A 27,506-nucleotide genomic window follows, 5' to 3' on the forward strand; every position below is an offset into this window, starting at 1 on the left:
AAACCAGAAGGGCAAGGCCCATCAAATCACCTGATCTGATCTTAACTTTCTGTTAATACACAGTACACTGTGACCAGCTTCCCCACCAGTATCTCAGCTCTTCCAGCCACTCCATTATTGGAGCTAGCACTGGGAAAAAAAAGATCAATGGTAAAAAAAGGGTTAGAGAACAATAAAGTAAATATAACTTAACAGTGTGACCTTCAGAAAGTCTTTTCAGATAGCTTTTGGCACTTTATACTTCAGGAGATATCTTCCTACAGCAGAATACTCTTAACACTCTTACATGCCACAGGGCAAATATTTGCATCTTTTCTGTGCTCATCAGGCTAAGAGAGTTTGGAATTTATCCTAATGCATTAAATAATGCAGTATAATTTTATTTCTCTGCATAATACCTACTAGCATTGCAGCTATACAAGAAGAAGTACACAATGTACCAAACTTAATTGTGGTATAAGCTTTGTTCTCTTAAACTACAATTTTATAATATGAATGCATTTACAACATTAGGGACACTCATTATAGCACAAACATTTGTTCTCACATTTGGAACACTCTGACAGGTTGACTACAATAGAATTTGTTTCATTATTATAATTTCATGAGTTCAGAGGGCAAAAAGATAATCTACTTATGGTAACAGTCAACAGTTCCCCCTCCGCCCTAAGCACAGGGCTTTTAAGTTTTGCTAACAATTTTACAAAGCTAATTAAATATTTTCTACAGCACAGCATATTAGGAAGATATAAGAACAGGATTAACATTCTTAATGTCTTTGTCCTAAGGGCCCTTTTCTAGATAATAATGAAACACTGTCATATATACATCTTTTAAAATATTCACCCCCTACAATCATTCTAGGCTTAAGGAGGATTTGCAGGGGTAGGGGGTTGGTTGGTTGTTTGGCTTAATGTGCATAAAAGCATTCTGGAATTTTATAATATAGGAGAATGAAATGCAAAGATCACTATTAAACTGCCATTCACTGGCTGTTTGGCAGCTTGAATCTGAAACTCAAATGTCTGGGAAAAATCAGTTGAAAATATACACTATATGAGTCTGGTATTCACAAGGTTTTTATTAATATCTTTTCTTCCTCTGCTTTGCTGATACTGTGTATATAGAACAAGAACAATGTGGGTCCTCAATATGTACAATCTCAACATACTTCCTGTAACAGGCAGTTTAGGAATATAAAGAAGATAGGATTGAATGAAACAAATATGTAGCAATACAAAAACAGGCTGGGAGGTAACACATGAATTATAGTGGTGAATATAAATGTTGTAAAGGTTACTTCAGCCCATTTTCTTTTAAATATTTTGCTTTGATCTTATAGTTACATTTTGTATACAGGATATATGAAAATTGACAAACATATACATAAGTATTAATGGAGATCTTAAGATAAAGGCTGTATCTACTAAGTGGAATGTAAGACATCTTTAACTGTAAATGGCACTTAATTTCTACACAAATCTAGATTTATTTACAGGTGTCTAAATGTTACTGTCTCAAAATCCATATTTTGTGCCTCTCTGTTGGTTGGGGAATTCAATACCTAATTCTTGACAAACAGTTTTGCTATTCAGTAGAAGAAACTAAAAACCAGAGTCCAGACTTTGAATCCAAAGCTAAAGTAAGACAGTTTAACTCCAGACTCATAGCATTGATTACAGGCGGGACAGCAAAGCGACAGAAGTATTTTTAAAGGAAGAGCAGAGAATCAGGTGACTATCTCAGCGGCCTCAGCCACTTTGCAGCCCTGTTGGATGCTCCAGCTGTTCAAACACGCCTGGAGGGAGCCTTGCTGAGGGAGCTGCCAGCTGGCCAGGCAGCAGCCCCCAGTGCCTGCAAGGTCTCGCTGCTTCCTCTGCTCCCGTGCTGCCATATGTGAGTGGCAGATGAAGGACGGCCAACTGAGTGAGGTTAACCGGACTGCTCAGATGGGAGAGGAGCAGGTAAACCCAGGCTTCAGACAAGAACATGGTGTCTTTTCAAGGAAAAACAGCATCTAGGTGCCTCAGCTTCTGGCATGCCCACCTGGAGACTACCTTTGTGTGTGCTCTGCAGAGAACACTGTGGTGAGGATGTCACTTGCTCTTGGATATGCTGCTCTCCACGCAGTGGGTGACAGGAAGGAGGGACTGCCAGGAAGCCACACACAGGGCTGATCAGGAAAATACAGAGCACCCAGCTTTGCACTAACTCTCCACTAACTATTGCTTCTTTATAGGCAACACCCAAAACCTTTTCACCCTTTCACATCTGGGTGAAGAAGGATGCCCACTCACCCATATTTCATTCTGTTAACTAATCCTACTTCACAATTAATCTATGTTAAAAATTTTAAAAAACATTTAGCTCTTCCAACAATTACAACTTCAAACAAGTTCTAATTCCTTAATAAGAAGCTGATGTAAGCTAAGTATATCTGGTGTCTCTGAAAAGCTCATTTTTTATTATGTACATCTTTTTTCCTATAAAGTGAGTGAGATACAGTAACCCACATTTAATTTCATCTTAAAAAAATGGCAAACACCCCCTTCCCAATCCATTTCCTTCCTTGGGGAACTTAAATGTAATACTGAAGCAAAAGACTACTCTTTGGATTTTATTCAATGGGAGTTAGTATGCCCTATTTTCCGAACAGTGCTTCAGGAATCTCAATCATCCTTGTGGAAATAAACACTGAGAAAGAACGGTACAAAATACAGGGGTAAAACAATGCTCTAGGTTATAAAATTTGCAGAGGAAGTAGAGAAATACTTTGATTAGAACAGGACAAACTGAAATAAAACTGAAATATTTTGGAATGTTTGGAAGGAAACAAAAAACATGCTAGAAGAAGAGCAAGATGATGACATTTTTCCCCTTATAAACCATAAGACCACCTGATGTTATTATTATTGTTGAGCAAAAATATCAGATATTTCCAGATTTCTACTCTGTTTTTGAGGTTAACTATTATAGGTACTTCACTATATGAAAATTTAGTGCAGGATAACAAAAATCCCAGTTCACCACCAGATAACTTCCTTCCATTCCACCTTCCTTTCTTGGAAGTCCACTTATTCTTTGCCACTAAGAAGAGCACTTTACTGACTTTGACAGATTGTTGTTTGGACTGTTGATTATTTTTTATCTTATTAGTTCTTTTCATTTCTGTTATCATATTTTTCTGATTTTTTTAGATCTCCCGAGTTCATATTAGAAAGAATAAAATTATAATGTTAAAGATCAGAAAAAAAATTCTACAATATTGGTAAGAATTTTTAAAAGTTTACCTTCAGATATTAATAACTTTCTACATGTCATCTAAATTCCTAGCTCAAAATTCATCTGAGTATACCCCATTAAGTAAAATGTCAAACCCATTAATACAATACAGTAGAAGACTCCCAACAGTTGTGAATTATTTGCACACTCTAAGCACTAATTGAAATGTCACTGTCGTATCCATTAATCCCAAAGCATCAAAGAATAAAGCTGGGGGAGGGTGATGAGCAAGAACATAAATCACAGGCATCACAGTGAGGCCTGGAATGTGCCTGTGATGGACCTTATGAATGAAACCACATCAGCAAAGCAATCTGAGCAAAATCTTGTGTCACTCCTTTATTCCACAGACTGCAAAATGTAATTTGTTGCAACACGCTATTCTGACAAGCTTCCATAATTGTATTTAAACTACTCAAAGGGTTTCTGTGCAAAACCTTTTCTTTTTCTAACATGCTTTAAAAGCTTTTCAAAACGGAAGAAATAAAGTACATTCTATTAGCAGCTGTGCAGCCCATGCTAGAAATTACACAGTGGTGGAAGACTGCATTTTTCAGTCTTTAAGTTACTAGCTTTCTGAAATCTTCTTATTTTGACCAAAGTTTTGTCCTGTCCATGCCATATCCTCAGAATAACAGCTACATATGAAAAACCATGTCATCTTACAGTTAATTTATTATTTTAAAATAATGAAATGTTATCATTTTAGATAAAATAAAACTCTACTAATACTTCTTCACTGATTAAAGGTTCTGCTGTGCATCAACCAAAGCTGATCGACAGAATGGTAATAGAAATTAGGATTACACTAATCAGGGCACATATCAGCCTTTGCCTGAGAAGAAAAAAGTCTGAAAACAACCCAAAGCCCAGATGACAGCTGGAAACAGTGGAACTTCTCCCTTCTGTGAACAAACTGTTTATACTGTGAAAGTCATCTGCAAGACATGCATTTTATCCCCTGTACTGCTAGAAATCCCAGGGTGAAACAGTGCATTGGTAATCTACAGAAAGTAGTGAGGTACTGTGTTGTTCACAGCTGATATTTTAAATATTAGAAACAGAATAATACTGTAATGGACAAGTTTTCTTCACTGTTACACTATTTGTTCAGAAGGCACATAGTGGTTTAGTGGTTGCATTAACTCAGCTTGTTAAAATGGATGATTATGATGTCAGTATTATCAATACTGTATAATTTCTCTTTTAACAACTGGTATCTTTTTTATATCTAAGAAACTATACAAATGCACAAACACACTGCTATGTACCTACCTGAAAATTACACTATTAAATTTGCAACATCAAGCATACTAAAAGTAAGAAAAGTCAAAGTATGATCTGTTTGGTTAACTTGTACAATCACAGAATTTTAATGTCACAATCACAAATATTCTATCAATTTGACCCTGCTAATCCTGTCTGTTTGTTCCATGCCCTGAAAGGCCTTAAGGCTGGACAGTGAGGGACTGTCAGAAAGTTGTGTGCTCTACCTGTTACTGAGTTCAGCTGGAATGTCACAAATAAGGCAGGAGAAAGGACAAGTATATGGTTAAAATATCAAAAATGCCCCTTAAGTCTGTCTCTAGACTCCCACAAGAATCTTTCGTGATGCTAACCAAATTGCTTGAAATTAAATTTTCAGTTTTCCATAGGTGGCTTCTAATGCAGTGGTCATAAATTTTTTCATATATCCAAACTAAAAGCCTCAGGATATGACCTGTATAACTGCCCCAATTTACAGCTGTCACCAAAATAATTGAGACCTATGCTTAAAACAAATAACAGGAAAGATACTTTGAAAAAAAAAAAAACAAACCCAAAAACAGAGCAGAAGAATCTGAAAAATACACACTGAAAAAAACTCTAGTGAACCTTTCCACTGTATCTCAGTCATCAACTATAAAACTAGTTCTAACACCTATTCATGGAACTTCCCTCTTACAGATTAACAGCTTACTCTGAGCCATGAGCTCCAAGCAAAACATGAGGTAATTAATCTTGCCTTCAGTGCTGTATTGAAACAGTTTATAAAACAATTCTGATACCATATTTTGAACAGTGACAATAAAACAACAGCTGATGTTTACTAAATGAGCACTATTATTCTGCACAGGAAGGCCATAGCAGTTCTAGGAGTAGGGAAACCCTACGTAACAGCACATTTAAATTTTGTATCATAAGAGATGAACTGAAGAGGAAACATGAAAATTTCATAGACAGTTGATCTTTTTTTTCTTAACCATTAAAACATCATATTTATGTAGTAGTTTTGGGCAATTTTGTACTAAACTAAATCTTTGCTGATTATGATCCCATTAGGAGTAAAAACAATGTATGTTTCAATTTATATATTTTAGTTAAAAGAAAAGTTTCAATTAAAAAATTTCCCAGGGATGCCAACATACTCACTCATAAATACTTCTACAAAGAGATGTACTGTAATACTATTTTTTTTAATAAAAGACAAAGTTTTAGTAGATTATGGAGAATGACCACTATATATATATATATATAGCTTACACTACATAACTTTTTTCGACGTTAAGACCAATAGAGATGGGAATATATACTTACATTCACACTGTATCACATCTAAATTAAACTGCTGAATTGCTCCCATGCTTATTTGTTTTAATTCACTGTCCAGTAGCATCTGCATTAGGGACATTGAAAGGTGCTGGCAGGCTGACATGCAAGCTGTCTGGGCCACTTTTCCCTAGTAGAAAAAGCAACAAGTTTTACAATAGAAACAAATGATACATCATTAAAGAACTGCTCATCAGATTTGATTTTAATATACATTCTAAGTCTTAATGATACAATACTTAGATTAGAAAGATAGATCATACTTCTGTTATTTCTTTGACCTATTAGATTGGTTTGTATTAGATCAAACAGAGAAGTAGATTAAATAGATGTTAAAGCAATGACTGAAATTTCTTCCAGCAATCCAACAGTCTTCATGAATACAAGGATATTTCCAAAACAATGATAATTAAAGTTGCTGAAGCATATGAACAGCTTTGTGGATACATTGAAATATTTTTAACCCAAAGAGAATGAAAGCGAGAATGTAATGAAAATCAACATGCTGCATATTTTTAACAATAGCATATTTTTAAAAACCTCAACTTTACATAAACCAAAATGATTGCAATTTTTGGGCATTTCCTGTAAGAGCTTGTGCTATTTGTTGGTAATTAAACTGCTCAAGTTTGATCTCAAAGTTTGTTGCTAAATTATTGTAAAAATTCATGCTTATCCACCACCTCAGGTGCTTAATAAATCAGTACTGTCAGTGATCAACTACTTGCAAAATGAAATGTAGCCCTCTGCTGTACAAAATAGAAATAATTTCCCAATCACAGTCTAGCTGGCAATATTGCTGTGTATCATCTACACATAATTGAGACAATTTTCCCAACATGAGATCAAAAGACAAAACACAAAGTTAGACATTAACCCTAATAAATTATTTAAAATTTAGTACAGAAAAATGTAATGATAACAAAATTTATTCTACCTTAAAGTTACCAAAACCACTTGAGACCAGATACCAAACCAGATGGCCCCATTCTATTACAGAACTGCCATCTTTTAATACAGAGTGAACTTGGGTGTCAAATACAACTATATGAATCTCTATAGTTTAATGTACTCAAACCACTCTTTTCAACTGATGTGTACGTTATAATGATATTGAAACAAAAGTAACAACACGTTTAAACAAAAGAAATCATAATAACACAGCAGAGCTACTGGAGCACACGCCACTATTATTTTACTTTTATCCATCAGTACAGTGATGTCACCTTTTTCTCTAAAGTCATGGTTCTCCAGCTGTTTTCTACAGTCAGGTTGATCCATTCACTATTGACTCCCAGAAATACGTAAGTAATGAACAACTACAATGGACAGTTCACTGTCTCAAAAAGTTTGGAAAGTTCTGCTCCAGCATCTGAAGAGCCAGATCTTGTCCTTAACAAGTCAGCTTGCTAAGATGATTGAAATTCCATGTGCAGAAAATTTTCATAACAGAAAGCAAATTTGGCCCCAAGTATTTCATGTTTCAAAAATCCATTATTTGTTAAAAGGTAATTAAAATACAGAGAATACAACAGAAAGCCTTCAACTCTTCTCATGTTCACACTGAAAAATTAAATAGCTGTTGCTAATTCTTTTTTAGCATTAGGACACCTTGAACTGTAAGAAGCTTTTTATCTAAAACAACATGTCAGTTTCTTAATTGGAAATCTCAGAAAAGCAAATAACATATTTGAACAAAATAGATGAACTGACAACAAAGAATGTAAGAAACAATGCAAAACCAGCATGCTTAAAAGTCTCCCAAACCCAAGAGCAATTATATTGGGAGACATGCAGCTCTATTCCCCAAGCAGAACAATATCAATATGAATGGGGGAAAAGAAGAAAAAAAGAATAGGCAAAAAATGAAGGAAAAAGGGAGGTGAGAAGGGGACTAAATGGGCCACAGTTCATGTAATTACAGTGTAGTGCATTTGAAATACTTAATGGAAATGTCATTTTGATTTAATGGAACAAGTAGTGCATCTCTGTTTAATGTACTGCTCCATCAAATCAGCTCCATGTCCTATTTATGCTGCCACTATAATGTAATAAAAGTTCAACCAGATTAATAGGTTGTCATGAAAAATTTTAAAGTTCAGTTTATTTCATATGGAAACAATGCATACTCCTCCGTTATCTTAAATAAATGACAGAATTTTATATTTCTAACAAGCATGTGTAGATAATTGTTACAATCTGGCAAATATCAATAGTACTGGAGCACAGGATAATGGTTACAATACAGAAATGACACAGCTAAAGCCACTTTGACTTCAAATAAGTATCAATACACATACATTTAATGTTGGTTTTAAAGTTTCATAAAATGGAAACATCCTAACATATAAACTATTTCCAACTATGTAACTTGAACTCCAGGCTTATTGTTCAAATGACACATCAAGAAATACTACAAGTTTACTATACTGAGTTGATACTTAATAAAAATCACTTAATATCTGCAAATTTAGAAAAAAAAAATAAAGCTACGCATATCTATCAAAATACTGAACTTTAACTAAGAGAAATGTGAACTATACTGTTATCCTCTCCAAAATTCAGTGCTTCCCAGTTCAAAATACACTGGATGTATGATACCCAGAAAAGAATGAAATTAACATTTGTGTTTGAAAAATAGGATCAAGCTAAAAATTCATCTTCAAATTTCCAACATGTACCACATCATCAATTTTTTGCCAATTTTTCATAAAGCATTTTGAAGAGGAAATACAAGGATTCATGAACATAGCAGTAATACTTATTTTTCAGGATTGAACAAATGTCAGTTAATTTTAAAACACTCTCGATGTTTGTTATTTCTGCTTTTTAAAATTACTATTATTATTTAAGGGGGTGGGGGTGGTCATGGTTATCTAGCAATTAAATACCTATATTCAGCAGCATGCAGAGATTCAGCAGGCTTCTCACATTCGCCCCAGTTGCCTCCCATTTGGAGACACCACTATTGTCTCTGCTCTGCCTATGCTAATTGCTCCTATCTACAAAACCTATTCTTCCACTCAATCAGTGTAAAGTTTAGGAAACAAGGACCCTATTCTATACACAAAAACACCTGCTAACTGTGTTAAAGGCAACTGTTTTTTCACCCAGCCTTCACATTTTGCTGAAATACAAGTTTGTAAAAAGAGAAAACCCTTAGACAAACTTCTTATATTTCAAAGGAGCTTGTAAAGAGAATCTGCTGACAAATTAAATCCTTTTTATAGGGCCCAAAAGCTTTTCTCCTAAGAACAATTGTAGTAAAGAGACATTTGGCTCCTAGGAAATTCCCAAAGGGTCAGCCATATGCATCCTTCCACGGCACCTTCGCGGTGCTGCTTTCTAAAACCCATACTAGCTGTCTCAAAAGCAGCTTTCATCATTCACTATGGTGTCAGTCAATATGATTTATGGACTGCATTCAACAAAGTCAAAGCATATAGAATGAGAAATATGACTACAATCTGCTAATTTGTTTTGTATTGAGCCACTTAGGAGTCAAAGACCTGATGTCAGGCTGAGACCAGCAACACAATTAACCAGCCAGTGACAGATTCATCCATCCTCCCTGCCAGGCTGTGCCAATCAAAGACAGCATGAAGCAGCAGTTGGAGAAGTCTGTAAGAAAACCCATTCTCTAAGTAGCCTGTGGAGGCTGTTGATTGACAGTTTTTGAATATAGCTGCAGAAAACCACCACTCCTGCACTCTTACTGCAAGCTGTGAAATTAGGCTTTTGCTGCCAATCACAGAAACAATAAAGTAACACAAACTGCCATCGTCAGCATAAAAAGAAAATAACAAAACTTTTCCATTAATCTAAGATGCAAAGGTGAGAAATTATTTAGCAATATGAAATAACATAATGTTACTCTCTCTGAGAATAAATTAAACATACAAATTTTATCACTCAAGGTTAAAAACTCCAACTTCTGAACTATTGATAGATTACAAATATACTAAAAACATGAATGGAATTTTTACGAATCAATTTTACGTCCAGTCTCTGTCCCAAATGCTACTGAAACAATTAAAAATACCTAATTTAAAGTAATTTGCAACAGTCTCTTTTCACTCTTTTCCAACTTTGCATTGACAAGACACATATCTAGAATAAAATTTCAGCTAATTCTAAATTTAGATTAAAACCATTTACATACAGACCCACTATAATTTCAAGTTAACTGATCTGAAACACAAGGCAACATTTTTACCTAACTCTTCAAGATAAAACTCAAAAAGGTAGTTCCTTAATAATAAATTTGATTATCCAATTTATTTCATGAGATTTATGACTGTATAATGAAATTTTAACTTGCTTTTTTATTTAAAGCATCTAATGGCACTATAAACTGCAAGATTAACTTAAAATGGGACATAAATGTAAAAGACTAAATTCTTGTGAATTCAGAAAACAGAACCATTAAAAACTGCATGACTTTCCAATTATAACCTTCCAAAAGCGACACAGCTTCTGTGTTCCACGTTGCTGCTAGTCCTCAATCATGAAATAACCAGCAGCCTTAGACCTTTACAATACTAACAGGAAATATTTCTACACGAAACACAGAGCTCATGACACCTATTAGCCTGAAGTTCACCCAGATGCTGAGCATTCAAATGATGCAAGTGTTGGTTGGAATGAACCACCACTGCCATCTAGTCCAAACTTCTACTTGGAGCACGGTTGCCAACACTACTTCAGGTCCATTGACCTTTTTCCTGTAGACCCTTCAGAGTAACTGAGGATGGGAATTCAGCAGCCTCTGTGCAATCTCCTTCAACACTGTACTGCTCTCTTCAAGCACTTTCCCTCTAATACCAAAGCTCCACCTCCCAAGCTTCTACCTGGGACCACAGCCAGGTCTGAATTTGTCAGTCCAACCATGAAGTTTGGCTCCATCAGTTTTGTATTTGTTCTTCAAGAGGTTGTAGGTTGCCACTGGATCTCTTCTCAGCCTTCTCTTTAACAGACTAAATACTTCACCTACTTACACCTCCACTTGTAACTCCTAACAACTTGAGAACCCTCTGCTAGATCCATTCTCCAGGTTTTAATAATTTAGTAATATTAACATCATCACTTTCATTACCGTGGCAATGCTTATGCCAAATCAAAATAAATTTCTCATAAGAAAAAAAATTACAATCTGAAAATAATCAGGGGATGGGAAAATTCTTAAACGAAATTCATCAGCTTCTTAAAAAAAAATTTAAGAGCAAATAAAGAACACCAGCACACACATTCTCTTGACCCCGGACAAACGTAGCAGAAGAACGATGGAACTTTCACTGATTCTTTATTCAGCTATATCACTCTATCCTAACTCTGTATGTATGTCTCATGGCTGTATTTTGATACCTGACCTCCCTTTCAAGAGGTCTCAGCCTCTAAATTACCTTATTTGGGATGCAAGGCACACCCCATCAACCTTCTGCAAGGTTTTTAGCACTCCTGCTGTCTGTCCCAGTGTATGAAAGCCCAATGTTAGTCATTAACCTGATCCCTGCATGCATCCACGCAAGGTACACAGCAAGTTATCAGCAAAACAGAAAGGCTCTTTTTATTAAATGATTAAAAACTGAAGCAATAAGCCTGCAGGCAGTTCATAGTTTTTCCGTTCACATGCTTTTTCTTCATCTTGCATCTACTTACCGACATAGCTGCATGGTCATTGTTGTTATGCTGAGAAGGAAACCAGTAAGGCAGTCAAAACAAAAAAATTAAGATGTACTGTCAACTTCAAAAAAAAAAAAAAAAGAATAAAAAATTGGTAGCAATAAAAGATAAGAAAAAGCGTACAAAAAGAACAATTACAGCTACATCATAATAAATTTTTAAAACCTCTGAACTTCTATAGTATTTTGTTGAAGTGTAACAAAGAGATTATAACTTAAATAATACTAAATTGGCAATAATACGTTTTTCTGTAATAAGGAATTGTATGCCAAAATATAAAAGTAGCAAAGTTCAAATGATGAAGTGTCTGTTGAAATGCCTTTCTAGAATGTTTTCATTACAAGAAAGAATATACTCCAAAAGTCTTAGGTTAAAAAATAAATGCCACGTTTACCTTTATGGCTTACAGAGGCTATCTGTATGTTATTAACATACTTTGTTTAAGCAAGACTTGAAACAACTCAGGATAGTAAGAATCTAAATATAACATGACCCATTAATAAATTTTAAAATAAAACTTATGGCAATTAACTGTAGGGTGGAAGAAAGCTGTTTTCTTTTCCAAAATTGCTTCTTAAGTACAGCAAACAAACACAGGGGAGAAAACTAACATGCAAAACTTGAGAGGAGGAAAAAAGCTTTGGAGACACATGATTCAACAGAGATATTGGCCCCAACTAACTTATGTCCCTTTGTGAGCAGATTCAGTACAGCTCATGCTCTACCTGATTTAGAGCTCTAATATCCCGATGAAAATAATACAACATACCATGCTGTATGAAGATTGAATACAACAGATATACAACATAAGATGCATTTTTGAAAAGTTTCGCCTACATTGCTACAGAAATAATTCAGTACAGCCCCACAAGAAAGCACAAAGGGAGGCACATCCCTGTGCATTTACACAGCTTATACATACAGCAAAAATAAAACAAGATTCTAATGACAGGAACCCAGTGACTGCACCAAAAAAAAAGTTAAAGAACATATCATAACATTCTACAGGCAGAATAGTGTTTGAAACAATACCAAAGAGAAAGTCAGTGACCCTGGAATGTGACAACAAAGAAATAGTGTGGCCAATTAGTGTCCTCAGTCCTAGCCCAATGCTCTCTAACACAATTGGGTATGCAAAGCTAGAATAGAAGAGCCCTCTCTCTTTGTCCCACTCTTTTCCTTATTAGAATGATGGCCAGTGTGCTGCTAGGAATTTTTCCTTTGACTTCTAATTCCAGAAAAGGTTCTGATAAACCATTTTGAGTAGTCGAATATTTCTGCCAGCCATACAAAAATTTTTATGGAAATGACACTGACATTAGTGGAATAATTAATAAATGAAAATTAATTCTAAAACTATTACAAGCATTAATTACAGCAGGGGAAAATCTAGCTTAGTTTATCACTCCAAAGTGATAAACTTACTATTTTAATGAGTTATAGAACCTGATTGTGGGCTAATCTTGGAATATATTTTTACTATAAATTTTCTCTTAACAAAAATAACTTACTAGTACAAATCTAGTAAGAATCACCATAGTGTGCACACATTTTCACATAAACTCCACAGCTCACACACGACACTTACAGGACTGTATGCTTCTACAACTGGTCAAGATAGGATAGGGAACGAGATGCAGGGTAAGTAAAAAAATTGCAAGAAACCTCTTGCCACAGCAGACTACTTGTCCATACAGTTCTACATCCTGCCTGTTGCCTGACCAGAGTTTGAAATTACAGAAACTAGCTTTCTCCAAAGGTTGACTTGTACCCCCAGGCACATAATTCTATACTTTCCACACTTCTTAAGTCCTAATGCCACAGCTGCTTCTTTGCATTCCTCTTAACATATTACTTCATTTTGTGTGGGGCTCATTTCTGAACTGCCATTTAGCAATATGCACTCATGACAGATTTCTGTACATCCTGCTCTACAAATTCCACATCCCTTAACTGCCATATGCAAAGGGACACTGAGGAGCAGTGCCATTTGTTCACACTGCTTTGTATACAAAATTACAATGAATTACACTATCTAACAAACTTGCTATTCTTTATCAAAAAACGCTCCACTGATTGGGCACAGAAGCACATGCCTCACATGACACGTTCACATCAGTATCCACATGATATATTCTGAGTGGGCTTTGTCTTTGAGTCAGTTAAAAGAACAGGAGGCTGAAGAATCATAGTCTCTGGGTAAGATCTGGAAGACAAGACAAGTCTGCTATGCCAGCAACTTCAACATCTTGCTGTGCACATAAAGAAATTTTTTTCTTTCAGTCAGAAGCCTCAAAACATCCTATGCATCGAGGATTTATTCTTTATAAGCATTGCAGGTGGGCAAAGCACTTGGACATCAATGTCACTGTAACAACCAAGACAAGCTGATAAAAAGCAGATGTAGCTTGAATTACTTACTGAAGTTACTCCAGACCTATAAAGCTATAAACCATTATGATGATAAGCCAAACTAGAAATAGGCTTTTTTATCTGAAAGCAAGGGGAAATCAGACAGCAGAATGTAACAATTCATACATAAAACAGGTAAACATTTTTCCTGGGACAAAATAACACAGGATATATTTGAATATGGACAAGAATTCATTCATAATCTTATGCACAAATGCAGGATTTACACCAATTCTGCATTTTTTGAACCAACACATATGCACATAAAACCAAGATGGTTAACCAAAAAGGCTCTAAAAAACTGCATGAGTTCTTACACTATTTGTAAATTAGTTGCTGGTAACAATATTTAGATTAAAGTATTTGAAAGTATTTTCTAAGTATTCTGATGGGTAAGCTCCACCAACACACTGATACATATCTGACAATATTTCTGTGCTGAGAAAAACTTAAAAATACATCCGTCAGCATGTGCACATACCAAAAACTAGAACCTTTTGTTCAAATCTTACTGTTTTAAAATAAAATTATATTCAAATAGTTTGAAATTAAACTTAATTTTGAACACTTACAGGTAAATGAGTAAAAACTTGAAACGTGCTTCTTAAAAAGTTAATTAGGTCCATTAAGTATCCACTGGCTCTTCCATCTGATTCAGACATTGTCCAATCATAATCAGCAATCTGAATAAATTCATCTATTTTTTGGTTAAGTTTAGTATATATTTCTCCTTCCGCAGCATGCCTTGCATCCTGAAAAAAAAACAAAAAGCATGCAATGCTTGTCAGAATTCCAAACTATTATTAAATGCAGATAAAATTATATCCATCAACAAAACTGAAGTTTTGTGTTTTTCTTAGATTAAAAAATATTTTATTGAAATTGGTACTGTAATGTCTTCTTACATCTGAGGCTGTGGTTTTTAAAAACACTCCCCAAATGCATACTCTGAGTGTTTATAACACTATGAGTGTTTACAGAATGATCAAAGTCTTCAGACAAATTAAGTTAATTTGAAAATGAAGCAATTAGTTTATTTTCTTCACAACAACCACCTTTAATTCAACCTTACAAATTTATTAACCCTGACATAGAGCTGATTTTTCTTTCACACAGAAAATAATAAAAGAACCTAATATTTTTGTCTTTTACATACAGAAGTCAAGCAATCATATAATTTTCATGTAATTACCATCTTAAAGCTGCATATCTGAAAAATACTCATAATTTTTCATCCTCTTTTAAGTATCCTGATCATCACACACTGTGATGCAGAGCACTCCCCTACTTGCTCCTATTTTTGTTCTGCCACACCCTGGATTCTACCTTTTGGAACAGCAAAGTCCTGCATTTACTGTGAACTGAGTTTACAATGCTGTCTCTGCTTTGTTTGTGTGGGAGACATCCTCAGAGATGCAACAGGATCTATGTGCAGATGCTTGGTGTTGCTGGAAAGTTGTGCCAGCCTGGAGTTTAAAGATACTGAGTATCTTTCTAATTTGGGCTCACCATAACATTTTCTTCACTGATATGGAGAAATAATTCAAGTAAGACATCTGATTTAAACCAAATGTATCAGTTGCTTAAGGTTAGTAGAGGGTAAAAAGAGCCTGGATATACTGAAGCAACAAAAGCCAGATGAAACTCCCATCACTACTTTCCTCTAGAAGAAAGTAATGCAAAAAACATGATATTTGAGAAAAGCATAAATAAGAAACACAACAAGAAAAAATAAAAATATTCACATTAATCTGAGCTTAAAGGTGTCCTCAACTTGAGTGTGCCAAATTTAGTCTTCAACCAGGCCCTAGGCTGAGAGGCACTTCAGGAGTAAGGAAGAAAGTATGGGGCCTTGCCATAAATAAATATCAAAGTATGATTCCCGAAAAAAAGCATTTTTACTGCCAAACCAACTTGAGAAAGCCTCCACTGAACAGCTTTACAAATCCAATATGCAAGAATCTGGCAATCTGTCATCATGTCAAAGAAGAATGGGGATATCCACAATTTTGTAGATGGCCATGACCAAGAAAGTTTCAATTAAAGTCAAGTCTACATTTAAAGTTTCTAATTAGCAATGAAATATCAGTTGCAACAATTTATAATGATGGGACTTGCAAATATATCTGCCTAGGTATAGAGCAAAATTGCTTCAAATTTTTTTTTAGTTTGGGTTTGGATTTTTTTTTTTTTTTTTTTTTTAATCTAAGTCATTAATGGAGTGGTTATATCACCTATAAATGTTAAAATTATTTTTTTGGCAATAGCAAGACTAGTCCTTCTGGTTTTGTCTTGCATTAAAAAAATACAGTGTAGATGTGAAAGCTCATTTCATAGAATGTAAACTTGACCAATGCCGCTAATCAAAGGAGATTTTTGACCACTCTGAAAGAATAGAGGTGACACAATTTGGCACCAGGAGATGAATTTAATAACAGTAGAACATACCAAACTCTGTGAGGGCCCAGTTGGGGAACTGTGAGCAGTTTTTCATTACAATAGAGAGGGAAAAAAAGGATTAACAAGAAGGAATTTTCTACTATAATTGGAGAACATTGTGCTAACAAGTTATCCAGGCAAGTAGACAGGAGAGAAACCACATACACAAAACACCCCATCTGTTTGTCAGCATTTATCTTGCATTTTTCCAAAGTGCATACATGCTAAACTCACTAAGAACAGACACAGCATTGAATCCCTCTAACCGAACTTAGTTTGTAGGAGTGTTAAACATAACTGTTAAAACAGCATAAGCAATCTACAAAAAATATAATGCAACTTGCAAATGCATTTATTAGATTAAATTCAAGGATAAAGAATATCTCATCTCTTACTGAAATCAAAGACTATGACTGTATTAAGTGTTTTTCAATGCAAGTTTGATTGGTAAAAAGATAATGAATTGCCCTTAGAGGAAAATAGCTATGGATACACAAATTCCAAGACACACATGCACTATTGGTAAACCACAAGCAAACTAGGCACCCTAGACCAAAATTAGTAAAATTGTTAGAAGGGCAGTACCAAGTATGATTGCTAGGCCACAACCTTTCTGTCCTGCCTTATGCACTAAACCCTTAGCAAAACAAGCAACAGCAAATGGGAGAATTATTAGCTATCAAATGGAAATACGAGGTGTCTTGCAATGATGATTTTATTCCACCTCACCCACTTTTAACATCTATGCCAGAGGGTGTATCACAGGAAGATAGGCTACATACTGCATCAAGAGAGAAATGAATTGCAGAAAACAGAACTCTCTCAATAGGACTAATCCTCTTTATCCCATAAACACAAGAAATCACTCTCCTTTGTTTCAGTGCGCATGAAAAAAATGCCAAATACCTAAAGTTCAAGTTGCAGCTGCTGTAGAATCTCTGATGACTTTTACTTTTGTTTTGTGGTTTAAATTCTAAAAATATAGTACAATTTTAGTTCAAGCACTAGTTGTTAATATTTCTTTTATACTAATATTTAATGCCTTTGAAAATACATCACAATATACTTCTACAATAGAATTAAAAATTGATTCACAGATTTTAGATTAAGGTAGCTGTTTTGCTTGATTCCATTCAGAAAAAGGGAGAAGTTACACAAATTGGAGCTTAATCTATGAAAAGCTTTGTGAAGTTAAGCTTTGACTGCCATTTCACACTTAATAAAAAATGCACTTGAAAGATAATATTGAAGCTGCTCATGCACTGACATATTCCAGAACATACTAAAAACATTTAAAACCACTGTTTATCTGCTCAGTGTTATAAATGAATGTTTAAGAGTTCAGAATTATTTTAGACAAAGATGAGAAGGCATGCAGCTTTGTTCTGATCCTTTTTGTTTTAAAATGCTTCGTGTACATAACTTTTCAGACATAGTCATATAATGGATAAGATATACCATACCTTAAATGTAGAAAGCCCATAAAGTCTTGCAGTGTGAACAGTCAATTGTGAAATATTTGTAATATTAGATATAAAATCCTCAAGGTATTTACAGGCTTGCTCCAAGTGTGTTGTGTTTATGATGATTTGAACAAGCTACAAGAGACAAAAAAGTTATTGTAAAAATCTTTTTATATCACCTATTGCAATCTAATTTGTAAACAGTTACTTCTTTCAGGAACAATGCTACTAGAAATTAATTTCATTATTTCAGGTTACCACCTATTTCCTGTTAGTTTTCAAGTTTGCTTTCAAATACCACTAAGGAGTAATAATGTAGCTTAAATACAAATTTACACCATTTTAAAAACAAGTATTTCAGATACGTACCCAGTGAAATAAATTCAATTGATAGTTTAAAATTAAAAAAGGCAAAATAGAGGAAAATAAATTGCTGAAATAAAATCACTAATTTGTGCCATTTTAAAAAAAAATTCTGCTCTTAAGAAGTCATAACACTGTCTGCAGAATGATGCATTCAAGTATATCTTATATTCCACTCCACTCTATTTTTATAGAAAGAAAGAGCAACTCAACATTAGTGGTACTAACTGCTAGACAGATCACACAAATCATACTCTGCATGTAAACAAAAATGTAAATGTCTTTGGCTTATTTCCTGCAACTCTCTGCTAATCATAAAAATCACAAAACTCTTTGATTGTCATGTCTCTCTCAAAAGGCATCCCTGGGTCCAGCTAGACCAAACAGTGTATTGTTCTTATGTATGGAACAGATATTGATGCTTTTTATACTTACTTTCATGTTTAATTTTAAAACAAACACCACTTGATTTTCTCATACTGTTGTGATAATGTTTGTGTATCTACATTTACAAAAATAGTTTTATAGTTTTTAATTTTTTTTTTATAGTTTTAATAGTTTTTATCCATAGTTTTGGATATGTGTTTCAAAACTTACCTCTGTTAAACCTATATGAGGTTTTTTAATTAGGTTCTGTAAACAACTACTTAGAGTTCTTGTAAGCAGCAAATTTGTAGATTTTCTGAGCATGTCATCTATTTCTGTTGAACTGAAAAAGAAAAGTTTATTTTTATAATTATGCTGTACATAGCAATACTTTGACAGCAATGCTTCATGGTTTTCATTTCTTCCCTGCAAAGGGAACTTTTTATGCTAAGTATTCTCTATGTGCATTTAAATTCTGGTTGCTCCAAGTTTTCTGTGATCTAGCAGATAGAACACCTCTTTCACCTACCAAATTTTCCATTAACTGAATTTCAACACTGATGCAAAACCTGTTATTTTTAGATTTTGGACATGTTTATTGACACAGCAGTTCGTAAAGAGTAATTTGTGGGTTTTAATGAGTTACTAAGGAGGTCAACATGTGCTCATTAGTACGTGTAAATTATAAACAGTATCAATTAAGAATGTGTGAAAGGGAGTAATTTACATCTTTAACAGTGCAGAAGTGGGTGACAAGGCCACAAATACCTTCCAGATTTCATATCTCTGAATTCTATTTTAGGCAATTAAAACTAAGCTTTTGAAGGCCAGAAGAGGAAAGGAAATGAGTGAATTGTGATGTTTTCCATCAGAAAAATAAGGGATAAGAGACGGAGTGAAATGCAGACAGCACATTTTGTTGCAGGAGAAATCATTGCTAAGGAAACTCAAAGCACTGAGTAGGGAAACATTAGGAAGTAATCAGGGATGATAAACAATGACTTCTGAAACGGTCACTATTGAAGTATACTTTTCAACCTTTACATGCTTTATTAAATAAATAAATTCTCTAGATTATTCAATCCAGTTAATACTGTTCAAAGAACCCCAGCAGTGTTTTAAACTGCTTACCACACAAAGCTACTCTCACCAATGCACACATTATACAATATATATATATATCCACATACGTACAAATATATGCTACAGCACTGGGAATCATAGATTAAATAAACATAAAAAATTACATATTTAAATTATGAAACAAGCATTGCAAGCAAGTACACAAGAAAGTGTTTTTTCATTTTAGTATGTATTTTCAGGTCACCTGAAAGTTACAAGCTACTTTATGCTGATAGTTCAAGCTTACCTGCGGTGAAGTGACTCTGAAAACTTAAGGCTTGCATAAATAAATTCCTTCACTTGCATATAAATTTGAGGCACTGACTGAGACATTGGAAGCTTCTTTGGAAAGGATTGCTGACAAAATAAGAGATAATGCTGTCTTACACTTGAAACTGATTCCAACGAGAGCTTGCTACTAAACACAACAATTAGAAAGCCACTTAACATTATCAACATTTTAATCTATCTAAACTTTTTCTGATTTTCATAAAATACAAAGCTGCATGTGTTGAGCTAACTACTACAACTGTTAAACAGCTTATAAGGAGAATATAATTTTATCACTTCTTTAAATTACAATAAAGTTTGGAGATTTTCTGTAATTCAAGATGCCCCTGCAGAAAGCAATTTACAAACATAATTAAAAAACAAGTCTCAAACTGCTTTTAATCTGAATGAACAAGATAAAAGCAATTGGGATAAGAGGTTAAAAAATACAAACTTTTTTTCCCAAAGAAAGCAGTGCAAAAAAAAAGTTTGAGAAATTCAACACTTCTGGGATTCTCAGGTATCTTGAGAATGCTCAGACTATTTTTTTAAGATTCACAAAACCAAAGCAGTTTGAATTATTTTCAGGAATTTCAATTAACATGTGGGAAATAGTCGTAAGTTTGTAATAATAAAATCACGTTTCTTACTGCGATTTTAAAACTGATACTGTATTTGGGAGAACAAAAGTGAATAACTTAAATTAAATTTATACAGACTAAATAGGTATTTCTGCACTAAACACATAATTTTTGACATTTACAAAAAAATATTTTTTGTTTATGATTAATGCATGAAAAAAATAATCAATAACTGATATCATCCACGAATAATTCAATTCCTCGTTACGAGAAAAGCATCCGTTAACAACAGCCGAAGCTTTGTCATCATTATATGCATATGTATAGCAGATAAAATTATTTAGTACAAAATAAAAATTTCTGAAGTTTATTAGCAAAATATGCCACGCTAAATAGTATCCAGGGTATAGTAAACTTCCAATAATGAAAGGGATTTCCATTCTATTTAACTTATTTTAGTATTATTATGGCTAAGTAAATTAATTTAATGGAGGAATGCATCCAGAAAGCACTCTGGAACCTCTTCAAAAATCAGCATAAACACCTCCTTTAATTTTTCATCTTCATTGCAACACTGTATTGACAACATGCAGCTGTTACAACTGCTGGCAAATCCTTGCTGAACCACAGAATTAAAATAGCTTTTCACTTTTGCAGGTATCTGTAGCAATGGATCTTGTATAAACAGCTTCTCCCTACAACAGTTACTGTCACTGTCGTGTGGTTCTTAGACTTAATGCCCCTCTACAGACTCCATCATGAGCCTCTTGTTTCTTCACTGGTATTTCTAAACTCATACTTGAATAGCAGAACAGGTTAACCACCTTTTGTGAAGAGAGTCTATATGAAAGAATGGCTGAGGCTACAAAAGGACATCCTACTGCAGTGCCATTACAGCAGAATTATTCACAGTCCCTTCATGTTTATTTTACCCCACATACTCAAACACAAATATTTAAATCTAAAAGTGAAATACAGAAATGGTTGTCTCTAACCAGTCTTTATTTTAGACATATTTTTGCAATGCAACAGCAAATACTAAGTAATTAAACATGAGTTGCAACAAAATTTAGCTAAAGACAGATTGCATTATAATTACATAAGGATTTTATCAGTTAAACTCTATTATTAATTTGTTTACAAAACAGTGGGTTTCATTACTCACTCAAACATCTGAGCAAATGACTCAACTTTTCATTTTCATATTTACTTATGACTAGATAATTACACTCAAAGAAGGTGATTTAGCCTCTTAATCGACCTAGCTTTTCAAATTTTAATTGTTTTTTAATTATAGAAATCATTACTGTCCCTAGTGTCTTCAACTGGATTTCCACAAACTTTAATAACATAAAAGTTTCCCTTACCTTATCAAGTTCTGGATCTTGAAAAGGAAATTTGCTTATAACAATTCTGTATTCCTCTTCATTTGCTACAGGGATAGGGCTGTAGTTGTCTGCTTCAAAAATATCCCTGGTGAAGAAGTGAAGTGAAAAAAATTTGTAACTTACAGTGTCTTCTGGTGTTAAAATGTGTAAATAAATATAAATTTTACCACCACACTTAGGTCTGCATCTTCAAAAAGTTTTAAGAACCTTACACATCCTAAGTATTTTTGATTACTTTGGAAATACTTCATGTATGTTAACTCTTTACAGTACGTCTAATCACAGAGGAAAAAAATACCAAAAAGTGATTTCATATGTGCATAATACAGCTAAAGAACCTTAGAGCAATTAATCCACTGCTGAGTAACCTGTAATATATCTATTGATTACGGAAACCTGCACTATTTCTACTCTAAAGCTTATACTCAGTGCCTCACTTTGGCACCAGAGCTACACAAGGTCAGTGGAGATTCCTTAGAGAACTTCAAGCAGGATACGGTCACAGCATTGTCTGGACACCCTCTGCACTTCTGTTCTAGTCAAATGTCTAGAACAGAAGCACAGGGAACTGGAGAATCTTAAGTGGTCAATTTATATTAATGTTTTCTGTAATAAAATATGTTATGGCAAATAATTTCTGCACATTGAGATGTCACACTCTATCTATAAATAAACTTTGGAGTACAGTCTTAGGCTGACATATTCCTGGATTTAGATTTTTTTCAATCAAATGGTCCCAAGGAATTGGTGGAAAACATCCTTCACAAAACATGAAGACATAGTGGCAATGTCAATAGTTTGTCAGGCAGATATGCTTATCAGCCAGCAGTAAGTATTAAGACAACCTACATTAGGAACTTAAAGCCCTGTTGCAATAACCTGGAATTATCAGGTTCCTAAAGAAGAGAAACAGATGTCTCTCTCCTGCATGTTTCTCTGATAATGTCCCTTTGGAGACCTTCCATTAACTATAGAAGCAGACCTGATGTCTCTTCTTCTAATTAGTAGTTACGCATGATGAGTATCTTGGTCCTAACCAACCTGAAATTCATACACAACACCTGAGTTAACAAATTTTTTCTGAATTAGATCATAAAAACTTGAGCTCAGACAATAACAAGAGATGCAACACAAAAGGCACAACTACTTTGATATACTGACCTGAACAATCCAGACCACTTCTTAAGAAGTGTCTCATTGTATTGGTCTCTTATTTCAAATAAAAGATCAAATAGTCGGTTCACAGGAAAACCATAGCCCTAAAGGATGAAAATGAAGATGGGATAGTTCAAGAACCAATACACTCAATTCCTATCACAACACTTCAGAAGTCTGAGGTGAGACATATTCAATCTTATCACCTCTATAACACAAATTTAGTACTTTTAGCACACTACTAAATGTTGATTTATTAAATTTTTAGCAAAATATTTATCCTATACATTGGGAAATTTGCCCCATTTCTCCTTGTTTGTTAAAAACTGTAAGAATACCTTGCAATTATGTTCACCTGTCTTTCAGCTAAAGAGTTAATGATAACTGGAATGTTATTCTGTCTTAAGATGAGAAGTAAAGCATTTTTAAAAGAAAAGAGCATACATGAATTACAAAACTAACACTAATATTGCACAAATATGAATATCTTATGCTTGCTGGATAGCCCAGATCACACATGTTCAGTTCATAATACTGAAAATGAGGACCTAAGGCAAGAAATAAATTTTTTTAATATTATTCTGCAATTTTGGGTTTGATTTGTATATATGATTCATGAAAACACAAACATTGCACTCACCTAAAGTTAAAATCTGACTACAAGAATTTCAGTTAAATGAATAGTACAGTATGTACCTGCAAAGTATCAGCAAATACTACAATGAGATTCTTCAGTTCCAGGACAAGGTCAGGATCATTGCAATATGACTGAAAGTGAGAAATTCTGGTTTTATTAAAAGGATTTTAAATATAGGACATACATTTTCAAAGAATAGTATCACATGTTAAACTCTCCAGCCTTAGTGAAAAACAATTTAGACTTTCTTGTCTTTATTTAGTCCAGGTACATAAAAGTATTTGTTAAATTTTTATATAACTATCAATGGTGTAGAAGTTCAGAAAAAGTCAACTAAAATATGAGATTCAATAAATACCAGGATGGTGTGCTGAGACTGAAAATCAGAAAATTACATTTATTTTAGTGGAACATAAGAAAACTTGGCTGAATCAGTATCAGAGAGGTTCCACAGAACATTCTTTTGACTACCAAGCCTGGATGCAGCTAACACTGTGCCACCTCAGACAGTTTTCTGCAGCTATATGGGTAAAACGTAATAATTTTTTTCTAAATAATTTCAAATTTAAACTGGGTGATAAAAAGGGCAAGACATTAAGTTATTTACTAGATGACTGAAACTGAAATTTGATTTTCAGAGATGTAGAGTCATACAAATAACACTTTCACTTCAGCTTCACTATTTGAAATACTGGATAAAGTAAAAAATATTCTATTAAAATAATTTAAATCTGCACGAGAATATAGTATTGGTTGAAGACAATACATATACCTGTTTCACCTTTCTTGAAGTTTTGCTCTTAACATACTTTATTAAAAGGAAGGGTTTGGTTTACTAATCTAAACATTAGTCTTCAGTAGGATGATATTAGAGAGATTCTGATAGAGTTGGGTTTGATGGGAGTTACGGATATAGAGAAGAAATAGCGACCAAGAACATGACAAGACTTTGAAGAGTTCTTTAGAGATTATATTACTTTCAACCTTTAAATTATCATATTCTTATTTAGGTATATAAATCCACATGGAGATAATTAACTAGCAAAGTATTTAGCTTTTAAAAATGCTGGATGAATATATCTCAAAATTCCTCTCAAAAGAAGTAAAAAAGTATGAGAACATCTCATGTACCTCTGTTAATAAAGGTCCTATGATAACTATGGTTGCAATCTCACATTTTTCCTCATTTTTCTCCAGTATATATGAGATATAAAACATTTCTTGAATTAAGATCAATTTTAATAAAAATTAAAAATAGAACTGCATTAAGGAAATGACACTAGCAAACATTCTAAAGGGAAAGATAAAGTTCTTGTATTTTTTCTAACAGTAAAAGTTACACCAATAGTAAATTCTGAAGTAATTTATTATGAGTCAGTCTGACTGAAAAATGTATATTCCATTGGTTTTTCACAGAGGAATAAGAAATAGCAGTTAAGGTAGGAATATAACTTTAGGAGACACACTTGAATGCACTGAAATACCCAAGTGATATAGAATTTTTCTAATACCTTTACTTCAACATAAACATAACACTACTATATCATTGAAGAGAGAGCTGCAAGGGTTTTGCTAGTGGAGTTTATTTTGGAAACACAGCATTTGGAATGATAATTAGGAACTATTTCCTGGTGGTGCTTTCAGTGCTGAACTATTCAATCTGATCTAATGAAGAGGTCAGTTGAGACTAATGAGGAAGGATTGCAATAATAACAGCAGATTAACTCTGCATATTCTAAACTGCTGGACTAAGAGAAGGTTTGGAAGACCCAGTGAGTTGTAAATCAGTGGAGGATTATGCAAATAGCCCATGGCTGTGGATCACAGCCTGATACTGTTGGGAAAAACAAAAGCTTGGCAGGCTCCCTCCAAAATCTGAGCAATTTTTAACCACAAGAAAAAGAAAACATGAGAGAGGTGTAATTTTTCACTTTGTTGCTATCCCAGCTTTAAATACACAGAGCTCTGAAGTAAGAGGATTTAAACTGCAATACTGATAAGACTTCTCACTTACTGAATGTGTTCTAAGAACAGCAATGATCTTGGAAAGGGCCATGTTCCAGAGTTCATCAGTGTATGTCCTAGTTACCAATCCTTGAGTTACATGTAAAATGTGGTCTTCTACTACAAAGAAACTAAAACAAAATAATATTTAAATTATTAAGTTGTTTCTAATATTAGAGCAAATACTACCCTTCACACCCAAGCATAGCCAAAACCTTCCCCACTGAAGCAGTAACAACTTGGTAGGTTTCGTGCTGTGCTTCACCCAGAATGAAGTAAAAATGTGAAAATTTTATTTCATGCCATCTGGAGCCCACGCTGCTGCAGAGTCCTTGTAGGACACCCTGCTGGTAGGATGTGGATGCTCTTTCCTGCTCAGATCCAGCAATAACCACCCACATGATCTGTGAAGAAACTGAGTCTTGCAGAAGAAAGTTCTTGGACAATGGAAGAACACAGGTTGAATTAAGAATCAACACAGTAAAACTGAAATGAATTTTCATTTAGAAAACTTACCCTACAATTTGACTGAAGTATCTTCTATAGCCTTCTACTGTTTCATGCTTTCAATGAAAAAGAAAACAAGTTTAGGAACAAAAATACCAAGTATTAGCTTCAACTCAAATCAATGCAAAACTGGAAGTATTAATTACCATGCTTGACTGTGGTTGCAGAACTAATCTTGCTTGTTTCCTCCTTTGTTTTCTGTAATAATTTTCAAATATTTCTCCATCACCCTAGAAAAAGATGCAAGTAGTCAAAAAAAGAATACTGTCTCAGTGTGAAAAAGTCCCTTCTTAATTTAAAGGTAGAATTCTCTTAAACTAAGCACATATTTTGTATTTATTCCACATGTAAACCTCCAGCTGACACCAGCAAAGTTTTGCATGCATGAAATACGCAGAAATTACATTTTTTTGTAGAGAATCTTACAGTCTGTACTATAAATAGAAATTTTGCTCACATGCCTACATTTTGCCAAGCAACATTATGCATTTTAAACAGTATGCCCATTTTTAAACTACAACTTTCAAAGTATATTAATATTCATAGACAAGGCATACTGCCTACTACTGTATAATTGAAACTCATTGTCTTCTAACACACTTAGGTTATTCAAGAAAAACTACATTATAAAATTGCTACAAAAATGCTTCTGCGAATATGTGAGACCTCTGAATACTGCATTAACTCTGCCTGAGGAAAGACATACATGAGATTTATTGAATATTTGCTTATTCTCTTTGGATTTATTATGAGTGTGGATTTGGATTTTTTCCTATCACGATCCTCAAAAATACAATACTTTCTGTGCCTAAAGATTATACTATGAGGAATTCAAGTGTCATATTACTCATCTCATTAAAATGACCATTCAGTAAAAACCATCTGTCCATTTGAAATCAGTGCTACATTGACTCATCTATCTACCAAACCACATGCAATTTGTATGCAAGCAGAATAAAGCTGTTTAGCATTTTTAAGGTTTGTTTTTACTTTGAGAGCCTATAATTAGGCCACTGCTATTTAGAATTCCATTACCTTGGTCTTCCAAAAAATCTCCAAATCAAATTATTACAGGCATTTTATCCTACTAATCCAGCATTACTTACATAACTCCTTTATAAGATGTACATTTAGTTCATAATGAATATTTAGTCATATTTAGAAATACTGCTAACGTAAGAAAGCCTAAAAGAGAGACTTTGCTTAAAAACAACAAAAAAATCCACTTGAAATTAATACGCAAATT

At 33.9% G+C, this 27,506-nt stretch overlaps 1 protein-coding gene across 5 annotated transcripts in view; it reads right to left on the bottom strand.

The window, feature by feature from the left end:
- EXOC6 (exocyst complex component 6) overlaps positions 1-27,506 on the bottom strand; it is an 88,900-nt gene that overhangs the window by 26,437 nt on the left and 34,957 nt on the right. For 2 of the 5 annotated variants that reach the window (XM_056494924.1, XM_056494926.1), the window contains exons 9-20: positions 26,407-26,490; positions 26,270-26,316; positions 25,764-25,884; positions 23,809-23,880; positions 23,119-23,216; positions 21,937-22,042; positions 19,966-20,075; positions 18,828-18,939; positions 17,868-18,002; positions 14,538-14,717; positions 11,530-11,559; positions 5,860-6,001 (exon numbers count right to left, since the gene is read on the bottom strand). In XM_056494924.1, coding sequence (XP_056350899.1) covers positions 5,860-6,001; positions 11,530-11,559; positions 14,538-14,717; positions 17,868-18,002; positions 18,828-18,939; positions 19,966-20,075; positions 21,937-22,042; positions 23,119-23,216; positions 23,809-23,880; positions 25,764-25,884; positions 26,270-26,316; positions 26,407-26,490 — 1,237 coding nt within the window. Of the gene's footprint in view, positions 1-5,859; positions 6,002-11,529; positions 11,615-14,537; positions 14,718-17,867; positions 18,003-18,827; positions 18,940-19,965; positions 20,076-21,936; positions 22,043-23,118; positions 23,217-23,808; positions 23,881-25,763; positions 25,885-26,269; positions 26,317-26,406; positions 26,491-27,506 lie in introns of those variants that run through there. The other 3 variants (XM_056494925.1, XM_056494927.1, XM_056494928.1) reach the window with 2 other exon arrangements.

The sequence above is a fragment of the Oenanthe melanoleuca genome, chromosome 6 (genome assembly GCF_029582105.1).
Source record: "Oenanthe melanoleuca isolate GR-GAL-2019-014 chromosome 6, OMel1.0, whole genome shotgun sequence".
NCBI classification, from domain to species: Eukaryota; Metazoa; Chordata; class Aves; order Passeriformes; family Muscicapidae; genus Oenanthe; species Oenanthe melanoleuca.